The 12,618-nt window shown below is 39.7% G+C and overlaps 2 protein-coding genes across 3 annotated transcripts; one reads left to right on the forward strand and one right to left on the reverse strand.

The window, feature by feature from the left end:
• The first annotated feature begins 1,666 nt into the window (after positions 1–1,666).
• Positions 1,667–6,350, forward strand: znf367 (zinc finger protein 367). Its single transcript, XM_080895250.1, has 5 exons — positions 1,667–2,233; positions 3,012–3,162; positions 3,388–3,507; positions 3,979–4,117; positions 4,238–6,350. The coding sequence occupies exons 1-5, from the start codon at positions 1,955–1,957 to the stop codon at positions 4,491–4,493; spliced, it is 945 nt and encodes a 314-aa protein (XP_080751376.1). The 5' UTR covers positions 1,667–1,954; the 3' UTR covers positions 4,494–6,350.
• A 71-nt stretch (positions 6,351–6,421) lies between these two features.
• On the reverse strand, positions 6,422–10,850 carry slc35d2 (solute carrier family 35 member D2). Of its 2 annotated transcripts, XM_080895248.1 has the most exons (13): positions 10,836–10,850; positions 10,020–10,645; positions 9,823–9,856; positions 9,654–9,740; positions 9,495–9,562; positions 9,320–9,391; positions 8,999–9,067; positions 8,789–8,891; positions 7,883–7,975; positions 7,714–7,781; positions 7,227–7,305; positions 6,921–7,003; positions 6,422–6,665 (listed from the first exon to the last, which is right to left on the reverse strand). In XM_080895248.1, exons 2-13 carry the CDS (start codon positions 10,145–10,147, stop codon positions 6,539–6,541), a joined length of 1,011 nt encoding a protein of 336 aa, XP_080751374.1. In that variant the 5' UTR covers positions 10,148–10,645; positions 10,836–10,850; the 3' UTR covers positions 6,422–6,538. The 2 variants fall into 2 exon arrangements, with proteins under 2 accessions (XP_080751374.1, XP_080751375.1); XM_080895249.1 differs by lacking the exon at positions 10,836–10,850 and having other exon boundaries at positions 9,810–9,856; positions 10,020–10,112.
• Positions 10,851–12,618: the final 1,768 nt, after the last annotated feature.

The following is a 12,618-nucleotide window of genomic DNA, read 5'->3' on the forward strand; positions in this document are numbered from 1 at the left end:
CATGCCTAGTCCATGCTGCACTAAGCTACACATGAGAATCTGAGCGATATCCCATTAAAGCACTGTCTCAATCATTTTTGGCATGCTCCTAGAAGCTGAAAATTTCACACTTCTACCTCACACTTTTCAGCAATCATTGGCAATAAAAAAGGAAATAAGTTAAATCTTATTCATACAGAAAAAAAGGTCAGTGTGGTAGCACCACATAAATTATATTTTATTTATCTATTTCTTATGTAGCTTTCCTTTGGTTATCCACCCTGTAGTGGCTCTATACCCCACTAGGGGGGGCCCTCCTAACAGTTTGCGAACCACGTGCATTAAACTCTCCATATTTGCATGCCCCATATGTTCGTAACTTTGCAAATCTATACAAAACCCTCAGCCTTAATGAAATGTCTATACTATTTACTTTTTTTCAGACTGAACTTCATTTTACTTCTTGGATTATTTGATGAACTGAAGCAACACATAGGCCTACTGAGACAATCATATGACATATGTATAATATGTATAATGCTCAGATCTCTTTAGTCCAGCTATTAAAATATATAAAATTCCACCTACCCTCTTTTGCAAGATGAGTAAGTAATTTTATATAATGAAACCTCATTCAGTAGTCATAGCAGAATGAATATACAAGTCTGTGTTGTTAGTGTGCAATGTTTCAGTATTAATGTATAGCAGGAAATGTATGAAAGAGTGTAAATGTTATCAAGTCTAGTAGCAGTTTTTGTTTGAGTATTTGAAAGAAAGAAACTCACACAATATTTACTAAAACAGATGTGTGACACTCAAATACCGAAAGCTATCATAAATCCGCATCAGTACATTTAAATTCAGTGTCTGTAGTGTGTATAGTCCGGGATGGCCTGGATGGTGTTCATCCAGCAGTAAATCTGCACTCCCTTTGGCATACTATACTATTTTTAAGACAGTGCCCTGGAGTGTATTTAAACTGTTTTTTACTAGGTAACTGAAACATGGGCGACAAACAGGATGACAGTGAAAGCAGGGCAGGGTCGTCTTCCAACAACTGCCAGGAACGGATGATTGACAGCACACTTTACTACATTTTACTGGAGAAATGAAATCATCTGAAGAACACAGTATCTAGAGATTTAGTAGGGTTTTGGGTTAAACAGATAAACCACTTTAGGTATATTGCATTGATATAATGAAATTTCAAATAACTCTAAGTTTCTGTTTCCATTTCTCGCACACAATAAAGCCTTTGTTCTATTACTTCCGCCCTACAGTGATTACGTAACTTTGGCGCCTCGGAACCACCGTTTTCTTTCCCTTTAAAACGACAAAAACATGTAATAACATAAACAGATTCTTCAGCGCGGGAAAAGAGCCATCTGCTCATCCGCAATGTTAAAAAAATTAACCGCCCTTCGCTCCCATTGGCTAACACGTGGGCCACAATCGCTTTCATTGGCTAGTCTTGATGTCAATCTGCGAGAGCGCGCATCAGGTGTTTAAATCTCATTGGACAAAAGCTTTTCGGCCAATTAGTGTGCACAGAGCCCTTCGCGTCTCCTACTGGTCTGGAGAATGGCTAGGTAGAGCCATATGGCTGCTGCCATTCGCTTCTTTTGACACGTGGGGTTCGACGCCTGCAGTGGATTGGAGGATGCACTGCTCAGGCGCGATTTTGCAACGCGGGACAACGCTCCTGTGGGCGCACACAGGTCAATTGAGACGACCTGCTGCGACAAGAAGGAAAGAAACCGCAGTCTTCATATATTCCTGCAACTTTTGTAGTTACTTTATAGCAGAGAGCGGATCAGAGATTTTTTTCTTCTTCTTGTACTCTTTGGAAATGAAGGAAGTATTTACTCCAGATTAAGAAGGCAAACTATTTATTACACTTGCTCGTTTATCTTGTTGGGAAAAAAAATAGTTTTGCGGCTTTTGCGTCAAACACCGGGATTTTGACACTCAAACGATGGCTGAGAGCAAGCACCCTCACGTTATTTTCTGCAATGACTCGCCTAAAAGAGTTTTGGTGTCCGTCATCAAGACCACTCCGATTAAACCCAGGAAAGCAGAGGCCATAACTCCGACAAGCCCCGGCTTCAGCGACTTTATGGTCTACCCGTGGAAGTGGGGAGAGAACGCCCACAATGTAACCCTGAGCCCGGGCTCAGGGAGTGGAGCCGCGTCCCCTACCGGGACACAGACGGCCAGGGAAGCGGACACAGCTCCTTCACCTGAGCAGATCAAGGTAAACCCCTCATATGAAAGTTTGTCTTGATACTCTTTAAAAAGTGACATGGCTGGATGTCGTATGGATGTCTGAGCGCAACCTAAAAGCAGAAAGTATTTTTTAACTATTTTAATACTTTAATATTGTTAATGCAGAGACTGCTGACAACAGTGTAATACGCCTAAAAGAGCATTTGTAACTTAATTCATTGATCTGTTGAAGAACCTCCAGAGCAGGTCTGAAAGGATATAGCATGTGTATAACAGGCGCAATAACCCATACATAGTTATCACAGCAGAACAGCACGATCAGAATGAACACCTTTTTCTTGTAAAGTTATATATTCTCTTGAAATGTGATTACTTAAAACAGAGAGTCGGCCTCAATATGGCGTCATATAGAGTCATTTAAAAAACGCCCGCGCATTAGGGTGTGACTCCGTGGATTTTAAACCCCAGTTCCTGAATCTGGAGCAGCTGCTCCAATATGACGTGTAGTCGCGCGCCAAAAATTTAACCGGATGTGAATTAGCTCACAGTGTAACACGTGAGCTAATTAAATGAAGTCAGACTGGCACGTTGATACATTGTATGAAATGCAATAAATGAGTATTTTATGTGAATCATGTGTTATAAGTGTATTAGATTATGAAGCAGTGAAAACAGTTTGTCCTTGGTTTGGCATATTATACCCTGCTTTGTCTCAAAGCTGTTGCACCATAGGTGTTCATTCATCCAGAGTCCTTTGATAAGTCTGATAGGGCCAGAGCAATGATTCTGCGTGTTCTCGCTGTCAGGATGGTATCCGCAGAGGCCGGCCACGGGCGGACACAGTCCGGGAGCTGATAAGCGAGGGGGAGACTTCATCCAGCCGTATCCGTTGTAACATCTGCAACCGAGTGTTTCCCAGAGAGAAGTCTCTCCAGGCCCATAAGAGGACACACACAGGTGAGAGAAGTCCGCTGACCCATTATAAATTGCTTTAATACATGTGCTTCACCTGTCACGGTACAAAACATGAAACCATGTGGTCCCTGTTCTGAATTTAAAAGCATTGTCTAGTAATTACTAAAGTATTAAGTAACCACAGTTTTTCCACTAACTAACCCACCCCCTCCTCAATTTCCCAACTTGTGGGATGAATAAAGTATATCTTATCTTGTTCCACCCCAGGTGAGAGGCCTTATCTGTGTGACTACCCAAACTGTGGGAAGGCATTTGTCCAGAGTGGACAGCTGAAGACCCACCAGCGCCTGCACACTGGGGAAAAACCCTTTGTTTGCTCTGAGAAAGGTGGGTGTGAAACGTAGATTTTTTTTTTTTTTTTTTTTTGAAAAGACCATGCAGTTAGCCTTTTAAAAATGTATTATCACAAACAGCAAACTGAAAGTTTTCACCTTTAGTGTCTTCAAGGTACTTTCCATTAAGATGAAATGTGGTTTATTTACTATGACTGACTAGAGCCTTAAACTAATACTTGGAAAGTACCTGGGAAATGAAACTGACTGTGTAACAGTCTGCTGTAATTTCATGTACTAACCCTAAAAATCATTACTGTTGCTTTGTGACTTATAAAAAGTCATATTTGAGTAAACATCATTACTCATTAATTTATTAATAGTAATCCATTCTAAGAAGACTGAAGCACTGTTTATAACAGTAGTGAACCACAAATGTTGTGCACTACACATTTTAACTATGTAAAAATGACAAAAACCTCCAGTCATTTTCTGCAGTTATTCAGACTTGATGCTTCCTCTGCAGGATGTGGCAATCGGTTTACACATGCTAACCGACACTGCCCCAAGCATCCTTTCTCCCGTCTGAAGAGGGAAGAACCAAAGGAGGGTCTGGGGAAGGCTCAGTCTGTGGATAACAAGGCTGTGGCAGAGTGGCTGGCAAAGTAAGTGAAAGTAGGCTCATATGTACAAAAGCAGGACCGTGAGGAAGATTTGCACATTTAAATAGCTTTTTTTGTTTGTTTTGTTTACATTGTATGGTAATGTGCTCTTTGTCATTGCAGGTACTGGCGAACCCGTGAGCAGCGTGCCCCTACAACCACCAAGGTGAAGCCACAGGGCAAGGCTAGAGGGCAGGACCAGGAGCAGCAGGATCCAATGGAGTTTCTCCAGTCTGATGAAGAGAACGGGGAAGAAGAGACCGCAGAGGAGGAGAAGAGCACCCAGGGAGGAGCAGCCAAGCGCCGCCTCCAGGAGCAACGAGAGCGACTCCACGGCGCTCTGGCGCTCATCGAGCTGGCTAACAACCTGTCTCCCTGAACGAACACCCATCCCACTTCCTCATCCCGGACTCCCAATTCCCTGCCCTCGTATCTCTATCCCAGTCCGCCTTCCTGTTACATGTGCTGTCGCTAAAATTCTTCCTACAATGCAGATCAACAAGTAGTTTAGTTTTTTTCCTGTAAAGTTGTGAAAACAGACTTTGTAAAAGAGCTGGATTGGCTTGAGATCAGTGTTACACAGGTATCTGTTCCCACACACATTATCAGGAAGGCACAAGCTAAAGCACCTTATTCAGCTTCAATTTTATCCTTTTTAGGCTGCTATAATTGTAGATTTGACAATATGAAGAATGTCTTTCTTTCTTCTGTCTTCTAAAGGCAAAGAAAGGATACCTATCATGTTTTGGTTTTGTTTGCACTTTGGTAACAAGTTTTTTTTTTTTAAGTATATTGTGAGTGTAAGAGTGTGTATGACTGTATATATGGATTAAGCTCAGATGGACGGAATGATACAGGGTGTGGTCAGCCATAGGAAATGTTGAGTTCAACTGTCAGATGGCATCTCACCATGTTCCCAGGTTTCATCTCTGGTGCTATAAGCACAATTTCACTGCCACTGATGACAGCAGTGGCAGTAGAAATGGACTGAGAAAGGTTCAGCTAGTTTTTTGCCTCACAGGTACAACTTTATTTAAGGGCAAAGGTGGACAAGAGGGAAGTCAGGGAAGATGGAAAAGTCTGACATTATATGACACGGGCCATTTTTATATGTGTGATCATTGCAACCCTAATCCGCAGGTCTGATCAGGTACAAGCTCTTAAAAAAAATTCAAATTTTTACAGTTGACGCTTGTCTAAATATATACATGTAACTATTTTCTCAACAGTAACAGACAAGCATAACACTCGTTTTCTAAATACAGTCTACCAGATTCTACAGTGTTCAAAGGTTCCAAGTAGTTTTTAAACACAGGAAAACATTTAGATTTTGTGGTTTTCCTCGTAACAAGTTTGCGAAACCAAAAAGTGTTTTCAACTAGGTGGGAGATGTTTTACAATGCGTGTCAGTCACCTTTTATATTAAAAGCTGGCTGACTAGTTTTGATATGGGAACAGTACCATAGTAGTAGGTGTATGTATCTCATTACAAGTCATTTTTTCCATATGTTTGATTAACTCATAAAAGGGAAATATTGCAACACAAAATGTCCCACGATTGTAAAACATACATTTGGGAAACTCATTGGTTTTTATGAAGTACTTGGAGCCCCCATCAAGTCTTGGATTAAGTTTGCAATGCACTGAATATTAGGTTGCCTTGCCCAGAAGAAATGGCACTTGTTTATCATAAACTGATGTGTAGTGGATTTTTTTGTTTTTTTTCCCCCTGAAGCAACACTACATCTCTTAACACTGTAAGGAGCCTTTCACAAGTGCCCTGCCTCTGTTTAGGGGAAACCTGCACCAGAAAGCCGTCACTCGAGAAGTCAAGCGAATTTGAATTTTGTTTTTTTTTTAAGTAATGGTGAAACTGGAAGCCAAGTGGATTGTTGATAATCAGTAAACCAAATGATTTATTCTAGCCAATTAGAATATACCTGGAAGCATTTTACCCTTTGTTTATATTTCGGTTTGAGAAAGATTAAGGCATTTAATATATACATGTAGTTTTAGAATATCGAGTGCACAATTTACAGAGAGCTTTGAAATTTTAATTTGTAGTTTCAGTTTTCCCCACTGCTAACATCCTCCATCAGTTTTCATATTTAAGTATGTAGGGCGATCCTGCTTGCTTGGTAGATATACTACATGTTTTAAAGTACAAATTTTCTCTCACAGGCTGTCCACACTGTTCTGTCATTGTTGATCTTCAATAAACATTCACTGAACCTGACCCAGGATTTACCCCTTCCTTGTCCATTTGTTCATTGTGTAAAAGTATAATGAAATAGATGGAACCTGGAATATATTTGGAAAGCATTTTATTGATTTTATTTTTTTGCTTATTAATGCACATAAGTGCTGAAGTAATATCATGCTCCAATATGGAGCAGATCAGCGCCACCAAGTGGTGAAATCCCTTTAGACCTTAGAGTACTTTCCTGCTGATTCCTCGGAGATCTGAAGCTTCAGCTTTTGTGCTCCTGTGTCACTTCCAGATGGTTTCTTGTTGAAGGTCATATATGAGTACATTAGTCCACCTGACATACTGAAAACCAAAAAGATAAAATGTTCAAGGAAACAAAATCTGCAGACTAAACTATATTTATCAGAGAATGCCTAATCTTCACTTTCAATCAATATTTTGCTCTAGATTAAAATCCTTCCCAAGCCAGATTCCAATCTGCTGTTCTTATTCAACATAGCATACTGTTTGACTTTTTGAAGAAATATGGCCTCTTATAGAGTCACGCTTAACTCTGTAGTCAGGAACAGAAAATAGCATTTAAGTCTTATTACTCACCAAATGCTGAGGCCTAGGAAATTAGTCCAAGAGAACAGGTAGTCTCCACCCACAAACATGCCAATATAGGCCACTGCAATATTCTGAGGAAAAGGTGAAATTGTGTTCACTTTAGTATCATTGTGTTGGAAATAAGGAAAAAAACAACAACTATCTTAGTAAATCCCTCCACCTGTCCATCACCATGGGTCAAGAAAAAAGGAGGAAATTTTTTGCTGTGGATTTCAGTCAACAATTTTTCAAAGAACTCTTAATATTTGGATTTTGTACAATAAAAAAAACAAACTAATATCACTGTGCTCTTACCTTTACTGCCCCAACTACTGTGGTTGTAAGTGCTGAGTTATAATGGCTGCAGAGGACGATGGAATACATCAGCACAAACCTAAAGAAAATTAGGACAAAAGCAAAACAGCTTTGAACAGCGATCTAACATCTGGGCCATTCCATCGTCAACTCAACACCCTCAGATTCAACAACGTTTTTATTTGTGCAAATATTTTAGTGTGTTTAATAAAGGTTAACGAAATTCTGCCTTCACACTATGAATACTTTCCAAGTTATAGGCCCTCAAAATACACGGAAGGGTGGGTAGAACATATGCCCTTTCAACTTAGTCTCTTTTTTAGCTACAGTCATACCATATTCACCCCCTAGCCATCTCCGCTTCTGTGTCAGAATAATTTTCATCACATCCCAGTTATCTTTGATCAATTTTATATAGAATGACCGACTCAAGGAAGTTTGATTTCTACAATAACTGAACAGTTTGGACTGGATTATAGTGACATACCCCATTAAGCATGAAATAAGGAAACAAAAGACAAATGTGCCTTTCACCCAGTCTTCAAATGTGACTGCCTGTGGATCAAAACATAAAGGGTGGTAACAGAATACAGTTTCTGGCACAGAAAACCAAAAAACAACAATAAATAGCGATAATGCACCTGATCACAGTTTACCTTGTGTAAATCTCCAGTAAACGCACTTGCCAAGACAGTAGGAATGACAATTATTAATGCATTGTAAAACAGGACCCCATACTTCCCAAGACCCTTGACAAAAAGGAGGAAAACAAATGTAAACAGCAAACACTGTTATGCAATAGGGACATTTCAAAGTATTGAGAACGTTAACATTTTACTCCTGTGAGGCACATGCGTCATTAGATGCTCGCATCACTATGCATTAAAAAAAAAGGTTAAAAAATGTGCGAATCCCACGATTCTGCTTTTAGATATAAAGACGCTGCTAGTGTGGCGCTGCCATGATCAAAGGATATTCGTGAACGACACTAAAACCTTCTGTTTTGTTGTTTAAAAAGATAATGCTCAGCTTTCTTTTCTAATATTCTTCTTCTTTCAGCTGTTACCTTGGGGTTACCACAGCAGATCATCTACCTCCACTCCTAGCATCCTCCGTTGTCACATCAACCCTCTGCATATCCTTCTTTACTACATCCATGAATTTTCTCTGGGGTCTTCATCTTTTCCTTCTGCCTAGCAGCTCCATCTTCAGCATCCTTTGTCCAGATAAATCCACCCTCCTCCCCCCCATGTCTAAACAATTTCAGCCTTGCTTCTTTAACTTGGTTTGCACACTGCTCAGCCTGAGCTGTCCCACCTGTAGCTCCAACTCTGACACAAATCACACCTGACACGTGTCTCCACCCAATCCACTCTGCCTGCACACTCTCCTTCACTGTGCATTGCTTTGGATGGTTGTGCCCCCATTTTTCTTGGCAGCACAGCTGTGCAGTAAAATTGTTTTTTGTTTTTTTTCTTCAAACAACACCTGGACAGAGATATATCTACTAAGGCAGCAATGCTCAAATTGTCTCTGTTTTTCTACGGAACAGGAAATCCTACCTTATCACCAAGTTTCTTCTTGGTGTACACTCCACTGGCAGCAGTGAATGCATCATTAAGCAGGATGAATGTATAGCCCTCCACATCAAAGGCCAGGTCTGAACTATAGGAGACAATAGAGATGGAGGTAAAGTCTACTTTGTTTTTGCAGTTCATGGAGAAATACAATTACAAAAGTAATTTAAATAAAAACAAAAAGCAAAACTATACCTTGCAGCAATCATAGCACCAAATACTATGGTTACAACACTGTACACAAGACGCTTTGGAAATGTTTTTCTGAAAATGGAGATAAAGAGGACAAAACAGGCATACATTAATGGGCACTTCCATTGTTAAATCTTTTTTTTTTTTTAATCTCACATCCTACACTGAAAGCTCTCACATTGTTTAACTCCATTAACAAATCCATTAGAAACCTCTTCAAGTAAAGTACTTTAAGAAATTTCAGACCAAATCAGATGAGATAAGGCCCTAGAGTGCTTCAAGGCTCTAACAGTACGGTAATACATAGTTAGAATAATTCCTTACCTTAGTATATACGCTTCCAAGATCATTGTCATCAATATAGTGAATTTCCGCAAAACTGTAAACATGGGTAAACTGTAACAGATAACACAGTTTCGGGAAGACTGCATAAATGAGTACTGAGAAAATCTTAACTAAATTTAAGGACTAAATGTGATGCAAATGAACTGGTAAAAACCTGAGTTTTTTGGTGCTTGCCAGGCCTGTAACATGGTTCCCAACGTACAGCAAAGGGAGGGGGAAAATCTGGGCATAACAAACAAAAAGATTTATAGATCACAAAATACATTAAAAAAAAGAATAAATAGAGATATTATAATGGGGTGAGGGTGCTTACTTTTAAGAGAACATTCTTGTCGAAATCTTGAAACTGCACCGTTTTGCTCTTTTTGGCCGCATAAAGAACAATAACAGTGGTGATCATCTGAAAGGACAATAAAATGAGTTTGTATTTGTTTATTATTAGGGGAGTGTGGGTGGGAGGTATTCGCACCTGGACAACATACCTGTCCAATTCCCAGACACAAGTAGGAGGGAAATCTGCAAAGTCAACACACAAAAAGCAGAACTCTTAAATATAACTCGACAACAGAGAATAAGCTATTATTACAAGCTTCCTTTATCTGTGAACTTAACAATTTTTTTTTGCTTCCGTCCTTCGACTATGAATAAATTAGTGATATCCCTACAAAGCGACACCTACCTGAAAGTTGTCAACACGGTTTTGTTCACTACGGTAATAAGAAACGAACTTCCGGCATAAAACAGTGCAGAGAGGAGCTTGAGCAAAGCGGAGTGTTCCGCAGTTTCTTCACAGGGTTCCAAAGACATAGTTACATACTGCGAATGAAGCTTTTAGCGTTTAAAATTAGGCTTGAGTTGATTCTGGTCGAGTGGCGACTTTCGTTCAGCTGCCCTTTCGTGTCCACCAGTCGTAAATGGCCACATAGCAAAAGAAAGGGTAGGCGGTCTTTTACAACTATTACATAATTCAGGAGATGGGTCGAGCTGAAGCCAAATTGTTTCGCCTGTCTTTAAAATGTCAAGCACATTTTCACTTAATAGGAAACGAAAAGAAAAGCACACTGTTACAAAATAAAGCGCAGACGTTCCAAATAGTTTACATGAGTTTTTATAGATGAAATGTAAACAGTTTAGGGAGAAAAAAAGAGGAAGACTCGGTAACCACACTATAACACAAAGTTAGTTAAACAACAGAAATACCAGTCTGTCCAGTTAAGAAACATAAAGCAACGTGAATCAGTTTCACCTGACTTGGAGCAAATTAAAGTGAGAACAGGTGCACTGGAGCGGCAACAAGGACCCCCCCTTTAGGACAGGGACACACCATTATCACGGTTGATTTTAATCAGGCAAACCTCCAGTCTTTCCTGCCTACATTCTAACACAATGTAAGATGTATGACAACAGGGGGAAGCATTTACACACAGGCAACATAAGGGAGCCACACAGCTCCCAGACCTAGACCAGTCTGACCATCTCTCTCTTCTCCACTCACCTGAGCTGAAAAGGGGGATCAGGTCAGCTCTGCACTACCTGGGAGTGCTCAGGAGGAACAAAATCTTTGAGAAGCTGCTGGTGACCTTCTATCGTTCAGCCATTGAGAGCATCTTTACATATGTGGTTCACTCACTGCACCCACGCTCAGTGGAAGAGGCTTCAGAGGTCACCTGTTTGAGTTGCTGTCCTCTAGGGGGCGCTACAGGTCCGTCCAAACCACGATGAACAAATCTCAGAAACACATTTTCTTTTCACAAGCCATTACTGTACAAATTTCACATCAGTACTTCTCACATCACACATCACTACACATGTGTATATGGTGGTACTTTTGGATTTGTTTTCATTGTTATTTATTCTAAATGCTGCTACAAAGGAGCAGCTTCTAATCTTTTTGAACATCTGATATTTAATGTCAACAAAGGACTCTGATTCTGATTTTGAACAGGCAGGCGATGCCCACTGGTTATTTTTTCTCGAGTTTTGTTTTTATTATTGTCCTCGTCATGGCTTTGCATGGCCAGCAAAGTTAGTCCAGCTCCTCTAGGATGCTACATCCATACATTCTACTGCAACAAGGTTTGCTGTGTCCCCCAGTGCAATCTTAAGACTGTGAAGGAGATACCAGGAGACCGACTGCTGCACAAGAAGCTGGACAGGAACATAGTAGGGCATCGACCTAGCAGCTGGATGATCTGCCAAAAAGTTACTGCCAAATATTGAATTTGCTTTTTATTTATAATGTTGTTATTTATATTGGTAAATAATATTCAGCATGATTTATCCAGGATAAAATAAAGAAATTACCTGTTTTGTCATAGGTATCCTCACAAATCTGCACTATTTGATCTACTCTGCATTCTACATCATAATCGATCCAATCCTTTTGGGCAACTTGAAATATATTTGTAGAGCTGTTCTATGTTATATTTGTTGCAATTTCTGCTGCCCTCTTGGACACATCACTGTATATAAAAATGCATTTAAAATATAAATGAGACCTTTTACCTGAATAAATGAAAGACATGTCCTTTGCCAAAAACTGATTGTGGGCAGCATCTAGCAGAGATATCGTTTCTGGCTCAAAATTATTTTGGTACCATTCATGTGATATATGTTTGAGGGATTATAGGTCAACAAGTCATTCACAATAGTTTAAATACCAACAACTCATTTTTATATACTTTTTTAACAAATACCAGTATTTACTTCTTGACAGATGATCACTTTGTGGCACAACAGCCTTTTCTGTTCAAGGAGGAACAGAAGCAGTGCTGCCAGAGTCTTACAAATCACCCCCAGTGAGCTACTTGTGAGCATCTTTATGACTCTTTTTGAGACATCAGGAAAAAGTCCTGATAGCTTTAATTGGGACCTGTGCTCACAGCCCAACACCAACACAGGTAAAACTGATTCACAATGTGTTGAAGTGGACAGATGGCTGTGTGTTGTACTGTATACTTGTAAAAAATGGCCCCAAAACAGGGCTTAGTGTATTACAAAACACAAGAACATTTTAATTTTTAATTGTAATAGACCAAATTCAACATACCATTGTTGGTACACAAAAGCTTATTTTCCCTTTTATGCAAAATTGTACCTTAAAGAGGTTTATTTCAATACATTGTACTATGAAGACAATTTCAGGTCTGCATATTATTGAACAAGAGTTCTCTTTAGTCTACAAATATGGATTTATCTCTGGTGTCAGCTGATCTTAAAATAATGCCAGGCTGCCTTGTGTTTGGTTATATACCTGTATATATGTATATTTAATGTAC

Source organism: Rhamphochromis sp. 'chilingali' (assembly GCF_963969265.1).
Source record: "Rhamphochromis sp. 'chilingali' genome assembly, chromosome: 10".
NCBI lineage: Eukaryota > Metazoa > Chordata > Actinopteri > Cichliformes > Cichlidae > Rhamphochromis > Rhamphochromis sp. 'chilingali'.

Coding starts and splice junctions, on each gene's coding strand:
- znf367 (XM_080895250.1), top strand. CDS start 1,955: ATGGCTGAGAGCAAGCACCCTCACGTTATTTTCTGCAATGACTCGCCT. Junction 3,163..3,387: donor CCATAAGAGGACACACACAG/GTGAGAGAAGTC, acceptor GTTCCACCCCAG/GTGAGAGGCCTTATCTGTGT. Junction 3,508..3,978: donor CTTTGTTTGCTCTGAGAAAG/GTGGGTGTGAAA, acceptor CTTCCTCTGCAG/GATGTGGCAATCGGTTTACA.
- slc35d2 (XM_080895248.1), bottom strand. CDS start 10,147: ATGTCTTTGGAACCCTGTGAAGAAACTGCGGAACACTCCGCTTTGCTC. Junction 9,741..9,822: donor TGTGTCTGGGAATTGGACAG/GTATGTTGTCCA, acceptor TTGTCCTTTCAG/ATGATCACCACTGTTATTGT. Junction 9,392..9,494: donor GCAAGCACCAAAAAACTCAG/GTTTTTACCAGT, acceptor TATCTGTTACAG/TTTACCCATGTTTACAGTTT.